The sequence below is a fragment of the Asparagus officinalis genome, chromosome 5 (genome assembly GCF_001876935.1).
Source record: "Asparagus officinalis chromosome 5, Aspof.V1, whole genome shotgun sequence".
Lineage (NCBI taxonomy): Eukaryota > Viridiplantae > Streptophyta > Magnoliopsida > Asparagales > Asparagaceae > Asparagus > Asparagus officinalis.
This window is the reverse complement of record NC_033798.1, coordinates 43258642-43268374: the sequence shown is the minus strand read 5'-3', so window position 1 is coordinate 43268374 and position 9733 is coordinate 43258642. Positions and strand designations below refer to the sequence as shown.

At 36.8% G+C, this 9733-nt stretch overlaps 2 protein-coding genes across 2 annotated transcripts in view; one reads left to right on the top strand and one right to left on the bottom strand.

Annotated features, from left to right (window-relative positions):
- On the top strand, positions 168-6962 carry LOC109841761 (3-oxoacyl-[acyl-carrier-protein] synthase I, chloroplastic-like). Its single transcript, XM_020410701.1, has 8 exons — positions 168-173; positions 394-1044; positions 3138-3569; positions 4493-4666; positions 5179-5292; positions 5441-5542; positions 6359-6425; positions 6527-6962. The coding sequence occupies exons 1-8, from the start codon at positions 168-170 to the stop codon at positions 6592-6594; spliced, it is 1614 nt and encodes a 537-aa protein (XP_020266290.1). The 3' UTR covers positions 6595-6962.
- LOC109843658 (uncharacterized protein At4g15545) overlaps positions 9190-9733 on the bottom strand; it is a 3374-nt gene continuing 2830 nt past the window's right edge. Inside the window, exons 7-8 of the mRNA XM_020412615.1 lie at positions 9539-9617; positions 9190-9447 (exon numbers count right to left, since the gene is read on the bottom strand). Of these exons, the coding sequence (XP_020268204.1) occupies positions 9355-9447; positions 9539-9617 (172 nt within the window). The 3' untranslated portion in view covers positions 9190-9354. The remainder of the gene's footprint in view (positions 9448-9538; positions 9618-9733) is intronic.

Here is a 9733-nt window from a genome sequence, read left to right as displayed (position 1 = left end):
GATTATACTATCGAAGAAGAATGAAAAATAAGATTGCGGATTATGGGTATAAACCCACTATAAACCAAGTAGGCAGGAGTTTAAATGTTAGTGTTTAATGAGAAGGGGTATAAGAAGTTCACATATTTCCGTTATATTTAACTGAGTTAACTCTAATTAATAACCGCATGGAGGTTTGATGATGGGGGAGGTTTTGGCAAACACTGAGTCTAGGGGAATGTTTTCACAATTAAAGATGAAGTCAGGGGCTTATATGCAATTCCCCCTTTGAAATAACTATCGGGAGATTCGGGATTTACTAAATAGCAATTTGATCGATTTACAGGTTTACGATTGACTAAATAGCAATTTGATTGATTTACATGTCCACCATCACAATATTGAACATGTAAGGGACTAAAATCCAAAAAGCTATACAGCCCGTCCCTCCTCCAAATCGAACTTCACCTGCCATCGCCCTGTACATCATCCAGCCCCCAACATCCTCCTCCTCGCATCTCGTCCTCCCAAAATCTCTCTCTCTCTCTCTCTCCTCACAAGCTGCTCTCCCTAGGGGTTTCTTCTCTATCACCATTGCAATCACCTGCCGCGCTCTCGCTCTCCATCCCTCCACTCCGCCAGCCCCTGCCCTTTCCCGGCCTGTCCATTTGCGGGCGGGCACTACAAGACCTCCGCCGACAACCTCCGGCGCTACGCGCCCTGCTTCACGCCTCCGTCGCCGCCGGCCGCCCCAAGCGCGAAACCGATCCAAAGAAGCGAGTCGTCATCACCGGAATGGGACTCGTCTCCGTGTTCGGCAATGAAGTCGACGAGTTCTACGAGAAGCTTCTCGAAGGCGAGAGCGGGATCGGACCTATTGATAGGTTCGATGCGTCGAAGCTTCCGACGAGATTCGCCGGCCAAATCCGAGGGTTTAGCTCCGAGGGGTACATTGATGGGAAGAATGATCGGAGGTTGGATGATTGTTTGAGGTACTGTCTTGTTAGCGGGAAGAAGGCGCTTGAGAGCGCTGGGATTGGAGTCGGGAGCGAGGAGCTTAAAAAGGTACGATTTTGTTGCTTTAATTGATAGATCTGTTATCATTTCGAAATTGGATTTGATGGATCCGAATGAAATTGAGTAGGAAAAAAGAAAATTAAGGAAATAAATTCCTTTGCTATGAACAAGAGGAAGTTTGTGCTTTTACAATGTAGTTTCATCATAAATTATAACTATTTATTTCTTGTGTTCTATAACTGTTTATTGCCCTTGAATATAATGAGCTAAAAGGAAAGTAAAAGCTAAAAATTCTCTGTGAAATAAATGATATTTGTAACAAATTGTGAAAAGGGAGACAAAAGCTTTATTTCTTTTGTCTTCTTGATTTCTTTGCTTATCGGACATAGAGGGTGTTTGGGGAGGCTTAATTTTTAGTCAAACTAGCTTTTAAGCTAGCTTTCTTATTTCTACCTGTTTAGTAAAATGCCAAATAAGTTAGCTTATAAGTCTCATTTTAAAAAGCTAGTATACCTCAACTTTTAAAAAACTAGCTTATAAGCTCACTTTAAAAAGTTAGTGTTGACCAAACAAATTAGTATTTTACTCGAACAATTTTTATAGTACTTTTATCAAAAAAAATCAAAAGCCATTAAAAGCCAACATAACTCATAAACTTTAAAAAATAAGCCTTCCCAAACACCCTCATATACTCAAGTTTGTGCGAAGGCACTGTGTTGGTATTGCTAAATCAGTTCGTTTATGAGTGGTCGAACCTTGGCTCCATTTTCTTACTTTAGGAATATTTTCTTATGATGTGCTTTTGGTATCTATCGAGTCAATTACCTCCTTCTGTTCTATTGGTGATCCATTTGCCTAGCAAAATCATGATTCAGTCACTTTTCTAAGATCTAAACAAGGTTCAAATGCTTGTTGGAAGTAAGTATTTACTATCAACATATTTAGTTGGGCTATCTGAAAAACGGTATCCTACATGATTTGTTAGTATTTTCAGGATAACAAGTAAAGAAAACTTGTGCAGATTGAATAGTGATATACTGGAGTATTCTCTATGTGTAATTTGTACTATATGCTTGTGGGAAGAGTATCAGATCACCAACACTGATCATCATCTAAGGGTAACTTATTGAGACAGAACAGTTAATGAATTCTTAATTGATAGATCTGTTCACTGATTTTGCTTTGATTGGAGCTTAATACTGTATCCTATCAGTTGAAATTTCGAAGAGGAAAATAATGTTTGCAATTTGATTTGATGGATCCATCTGAAATAGAGTAGGAAAAAAATGAGCTTCAAGAAAAAAATTTGCTTACGACAATTACGAATTAGAGGAAGTTCACACTTCACAATGTAGCTTCATCATAAATCATAATAAGTATAGAAAAAATTTTGCTTACTACAGTACTACAAATCAGAGTAGGTTCACACTTCACAATGTAGCTTCATTATAAATCATAATAAGTACTTGTTAGCCTTGGCGAATTACAGTATTTGCCAGGGCTGGTTTGGTTGTAGGAGAGTGACTTAAAGTAGAAGCTGATGATTTTTCTGCAAAATAAAATGAAAATTTGTAATTGTTCATAAGAAATTGTGAAAAGGAGAGATAAAAGCTACTTTATAGTATACATGCACCTTTGCTAGGTCAAACCAGATTAGGAGCTTAGATATGTATGATAGTTTTGTTTGTAAACTTCATAGGTAATGCTTGTTTTGTATTTTTTCCCCTTTGTTATAATCTAACATTTCCAGCTGAGGCTTCAATACAACGTAGTTAACTATCTATGTGACCTTTTGTTATGTACGAGATATTTGTAGAGGGAACTGTAAATTTTTATTCTGCTAGCATTATAAGATGGAGGAAGACACTTTTTGTTGTTTCGTGGTGATATCTACTATGGTAATATTCTGCTGCATTATTGTTGTAACTGATTGATTTGTACTACCCTTATGTCCTTGTATCCAAGCTTTAGTTTTGCTGCTTGTCGTTAACTTAGTTATGCCCACTTGGCTATGATATCTTGATTAAAGTCCTATATGATATCTTGTCGTTAACTTAGTTATCATCTTGATGTATTACCGTCATTACTTTTCCCTCATTTTGGATTAGTGTTTATGTTGAGGAAATCTTTTCATCTGCCAGATTGACAAGGTACGGGCTGGTGTCCTTGTGGGGACAGGCATGGGTGGACTTACAGTGTTTTCTGATGGTGTTCAAGCTCTTATAGAGAAAGGGCATAGGAAAATTACTCCATTTTTTATTCCTTATGCCATTACAAATATGGGTTCAGCTTTGCTTGCTATGGATGTTGGATTCATGGGTGCAAACTATTCAATTTCCACTGCTTGTGCTACATCCAACTATTGCTTCTATGCTGCTGCAAACCATATTCGTGCAGGCGAGGCTGATGTAATGATTGCTGGTGGAACTGAAGCTGCCATCATCCCCATTGGCGTTGGGGGTTTTGTTGCCTGTAGAGCTTTGTCACAGAGGAATGATGATCCGAAAACTGCGTCAAGGCCATGGGACAAAGGTCGAGATGGTTTTGTTATGGGAGAGGGTGCTGGAGTACTGGTATGTGAGCCTGTTTTCATTACCTCGTGTTTATATTTGTTTAATAGTTTTGTTAGATCCATAGAATCTGCATAGTTGCTAACGTGAAGTGATGGTGCTGATGCCGAAACTGATATTTGAAAATGTTCCTTTTTACTCAAGATATGAGTGATCAGCGAAATTTGAACCATTGAATTCTATTCAGATTTCAATTTGTTCATAGTTTTGAATGCTAGGTTATGACATTTTTGGTCATATTTGTTCTCTAAGGTTTTCAGACCTCTGGCTTCTAGCAATCCGTCGCAATTTCAACCTAAAGAAGTATCATGTTTGGATAAACTTTCTTAAGACACGCAGAAGGAAGTCTACCTGTCAGTCAACTGGTTTAATCTTGCTACAAGTATTTTGGTAGACATTGGCTTCCCCTTTATTCTGCACGTTGTTAGAATATAATTTTTCTATTATTTATTTATCTTTTTCCTCATTTCAAATCCATGAGTTTGGCCTCAGCTTCATGGGGATGCTTATGGTTTTTGATCTTTTCTATCATGTTCCTGGCATCTTATAGATATCTGCCTGCACTGTTTAAGCATGATACGTCACACGACTCTGGAATTTTCTCTAGATTCTCTTAGTTTGTAATAGTTTTTGATGTAGAGATATGGATAATCCTAGCAAAGCCACTGAACGTTTGATTCACCTGGGAAGCACATTCTGGAATGTTGCATCCTGGTCTTTGATGTTGATTCAAAAGGTCTTTCATTTCTCCTATAAGCATCATCTTGTTGGCGTGCAAAGCAAGCGGGATATTAAACATCTAATGTTGCAACTTTGATTAACTAGGCATTGTCCTAGTGCCGACTGATTTTCTAAATTGTATTATTCATATCTGTTATTTACTATTCGACTATTGTTGTAATGTTGTGTGCTTATTCTTGGAAAAGGTAATGGAGAGCCTGGAACACGCAATGAAACGTGATGCACCGATTATTGCTGAATACTTAGGAGGTGCTGTCAATTGTGATGCCTACCACATGACGGATCCTAGAGCTGATGGACTTGGAGTGTCTTCTTGTATCAAGAGAAGTCTGGAAGACGCAAGAGTTTCACCAGAGGAGGTAGGATATTGACTTGTTTAGCTTTTTTTTTGGGGTTACAACCATTAAACACCAGTTTTTAAATTTGTCTTTTCATTTCCTATATAAGTTTTTTACCACCCTATTTTATATTTCTTAATAAAATCTCCAGCAGATGATTAGACCATTTATTTTTGGTGCTCAGCAGTGACAGCAACGATGTAATAATGATGATATGCTCGTCTTTGAGTTGCATTTCGCCAATCCCTCTTCCTAACTCTGCAGACGAAATCATGAAGTTTATTAAACTTAGTACAACTAATTATAAGAAAGATTTGCATTCCTATAAACAGGAGCTTAAGTAAGTTTATAATTTTCACCAATTAATTATTGACTTGCCATCAAGAATTTATCATATTAGCAGGGATATGATAAACTGTTTCTAATTTAGTTTCCGTATCTAGGTCTGAGAATTCCGGCTTACAACCATAATCAATCTGCTGAATCTAATCTAATGTAATACAAATTTATTCCTCCGTTTTTATTGTCTCCAGGTCAATTACATAAATGCTCATGCAACTTCCACACTTGCTGGTGACCTGGCTGAGGTGAATGCTATAAAGCAAGTTTTCAAGAACCCGAAGGAGATCAAGATTAATGCAACAAAGGTGAAAGTTATCTTCGTTTTTTCATCTCTTGGCCATTTGTGCCTCCCTTTATCATCAACTTTATTCTAATATATCATGTATATCATTTCTTGTTGGCAAAACATAAGTATTCCATCATGTTTTTCTACTCATGTGTTTCTATCTTCAGTCTATGATAGGTCACTGCCTTGGTGCTTCTGGAGGTCTCGAAGCTATTGCAACAGTTAAAGCCATAACTACTGGATGGCTGCATCCAAGTATAAACCAATTTGTAAGTAGGCCTTATTTTGATTGTATAATTAGGGATATGTGTTATATCTCATATGTTAGTTCCTTCACTGTTCATGGGGTGACTTGCATGTGATTTTGGCTTCTTATAATCTGTAGTGCCTTTACCTTGTAGAACAAGCTTTTTTTTTATTGCTTTCTGAATCTCTAATTAAAATTTGAAGTCTTCAGAAGTAGTTCTTAATGTGTGTATGACAATAGGGGGCCACTCATGTGGTCGTTTTTTTTGTTTTGTTTTGTGTGTGTTATCGTCACAGCCACTCATGTAGTCGGTTTGTACTAAATATATCAGCATAACAGTTTTCTCAATTAAATCTCATCAAAGTGGTATTTATATGTTGAACTCCTGCATCATAGTCAAAAATTCATGTACACTCTGGTGCATTATTTATCTAGCTGTTAAAGGATCTAGATAGCCCAATATTATCATCTTTAAAACTCAGCCAATTCTTTAGTTGTTAATCAACGCATTCATGTAGTTCGTTTGTACTAATGATAAGCGTTCCCAATTGAATCTCATCAAAGTGGTACTTACATGTGGAACTCCAGTATGATAGTCAAAATATTCATTTACATATGTAGTGCACTATTTATCCAATTGCTAAAAAATCTAGATAGCCCAATATTATCGTCCTTAAAAGTCAGGCAGTTCTTTAGCTGTTAACCAACCAATGGAAAGAAGCATGCCATGTTTTAGATAAGGATATGATGTAAATGAGATTCGCATGGTTCCACTTCATGCATTGATCTTTTTCTTCTAATCAGGTGTTCATTTGATTGTTGTATCTATTTACTACAGAATCCAGAGCCTTCGGTTGAGTTTGACACAGTAGCAAACAAAAAACAGCAACATGAAGTGAATGTTGGTATGTTATAATTTTCCAATCACAATTTTTTTCTGTTTAAATGAATAGTGTAGAAAATTCTAAAATTTCTTTCTTTTTCATTTTGTCTTCCTCATTTGCAGCCATTTCTAATTCTTTCGGCTTTGGTGGACATAACTCAGTGGTTGTTTTTGCACCTTTTACGCCGTGATGCATATCTTGATCACTATTTCTCCATTTTGAAGCCTTTGATTTATTTTTCTGCCATGTGAGGTTACTTATCAAGATTTGCGGGAAATTGTTTGTGTTCTTTGTGGTTGAGATCCCAAGCAGGGATTATTCTTGTAGGTTGCTTCAAGATTTGTGTTTAGAATGTTAGAACATTTTGTCAAGGCAAAGTTGTCGCATTCTGTGTTCTTTAAGATTCTGTCTTAGTTTACTCTTGCCCTCTTGTATCTCCAGAAACAAACTTGCTTAATTACTTGTGCATTTGTTGAATTTTCTTTTTAGCTTTAGCTTAGTTCTGGGCTGTTTTTAAAGATTGATGATCATGCTATTGATCGCTATTGGTTTGATGAACATGGTTGAAATGATAAAAAAGCAAGGGATATGGACCATGTTTTATTATTACGGTGGTTGTTCCTTTTAATAACGCCGTCAAATGTTCCTCCAATGTTTCCTCTTTAGAACTTTGTTACAGAATTGGAATTGTTTTGTAAAAAACCTGATGGAAATATGGGAGCTCTGGTTATGTGCACTTTAGCTCAAGATAATAGGAGCATGAACCAATATCAGTGAGTTGATCGTCACCTCCTTCGTCGTTGATGATGACTTTAGCAACTTGCCTCTCTTTAAGATTGCGCTGGATTTCTTGTTCTTGAATGGCTTTGCGTGAGCATTAGGGTGATGGTGAGGTTTTCTTAGCTGGCGGATTTAGTAGTGTTGAGGATTCAATATCTTCCATGGTGATCAATTTGATTCAGGCAACTTTGAATTCACATTCTATTTTTGATGGAGTTGATGGGTATTTAAAGAGAATGAAAAGGGGTTATTTCTTTGTTGTTTATAATTTGTTTCCCCTTCTTCTTTCTTTGATGCCTCCCCCTGACAGACTCTTTTTCTTTTTTCCTTACAATTCTTTCTGTTTTTTTTCCAGGTTTTTGTTCGGAATTCATGGTAGATTTTGTGGGCGAATGTTGGTTGGAAGAAGTTTTATTGGGTGGGTGAAAGATGGCATGGCTGGAACGGGGTCTCTAGCGGACCTCAAATTTTGATAAGCACCTTAAAGGTTAGGTTTACACGGCCCCAAATTTTGATTAGCACCTTAAGGGTTAGTTTTACATGGATACCCTTTTGCAGTTTATCTTTAAATAGTGATATTTTTCTTTTTGGTCTATTAATAGACCCCATAATATAGATAATTTAAGTTTTCCCTTGAAACATTACATTTCTAATTTTGGATGTGATGGCGCGGTGCCTAACCGAATTGGATATTCAAGCAAAAACCAATGAGATTTGTAGTTAAAAAAAAAACAAGTAACCAACATCGACCATAAAGATCTGAACACCAAAGATGAGCAAGTTGAGCGCTAGGAATTATTTTAGGCCATCTTATTTTTGAAGCCAACCGTAAACAAAGAGGTTCTAGGATTTTATTTTTCTTTACATGTGTCACTTTTGAGGAGATGGTTTTTATACTTTTGTGATTGTTATTCTGACAATATCGATATTTCCATGTCAATTAGTTAGTGGCCGGTAAGCTCGTTGGTTAGTGAAATTTTGGCAATAATCTGTCTAGATATAATGGCGTGTAGTGTGTTTCACATGTTGCATCCCTATCCCTAACTAGGAGCACCTCCAACAGCAGCAGATTCCTCATCTCTGGATATATCTATCCATATTTATGTCCTATTGACTATTGGTATTCAGTGTACATGGATATATATCTGCAAATATCCTTGTCCTTTTGCTGCCCTGTCCATGCAACTGACAATTGTTTCTACGCAAACATGGTTGGAACTGGAAATGTAGTAGAGTCTTTGCTAATGACAGGACAGGTCACAGTGACAAGGCGGGCCAAGACATGTTTTTTGAGGAAACTTGCCCCATAAGGTTAAGGGAGCAAATTATCCACCTTTTTACCCAATAAGGTCCAGACAAGTTGGTAAGCTGCCTTGGACTTCGACTCTCCTGGGAAGTATCTACAGGAAATTAATTTCTTAGAGTACCTGAAACCGTACGTTAGGGATGTGCCCCTTAGCCATGTCTAGAGGGTTTGATACCTATGGTCCGAAGGACTGTGCAGAAGTTCCCTCATCAAACCCAAAAAAAAACCTACCTTTTCATTCATTATTAAAAAGAAAATATCATAGTGAACTTTGGACATATTTCTGCTAGTCATAGCATAATCAAGATAGTTATTCAAACTTTTCAAAGCACATATACGAAATTACACATTCTGTTATTTCTTAAAGATTGTATGGATTCAAAAAAAATTTAGCAAATCAATAGGTCGCCATTTGTGCTTTTATTGAGAAAGCATTCAAACCCTAGTTGTGGCATTAAAGCACAATTCCAATAAGATAATGCTTCAATAAATAGTTCTTTACGAGTAAATCATGAATCATTACAAGAAAGCCACCATCTTGAATCCAAACTACTGGTGGTCCTAAGCCTTCACTAGTGCAGTCAAATTGTCAACATAGAGAGCAACATCCAGAGGCTTCAAAATAGTTTATATAAGCAAATCCATTAAAACCTTAACCAGATGACTTTGCCGAGAAATAAACAACACACAACCAATTACAGGGGGAAAAAAAGCTTTATATAAATAATATGATTATACAACTGTAACATACACAAACAAGGAGAAGTGTCAGTGCTGTGCATGACAGGTATCAGTAAAGAACAATAAGAAATAATATGTCAATAATCACCAAAACTCTATGATCCCAATGATAATGCATTACCCTCAATGGATATTACGAGTAATCAGACCCTCAAATATGACGTAAAGATCTTTATTGTCAGCACCAAAAATCTCTTCCGCTTTACGAAGTGTTTCCTGCAAAACCGTTAACCATAAACTCCATGAATTAAGCCAGTAAAAAAAAAAATTTCCATTAGTAAAGAGAACAGCAAAGTGCATGTAGTACCTCTCTTGTTTGTTTGTGTGAGTTTAGTTCCTTGACATTTGCCAGAAATGCACTAAATTGTTCGTAAGATAAGCGACTCCTAGGCAACGGAAAGCAAAACAGCAAAGTGTAATCATTTACTGGAGTATAACATAATTTTGGAAAGTTACAGATGCCGCTATATAGTGAACAAAGCATCTTATTTATACCTGACTT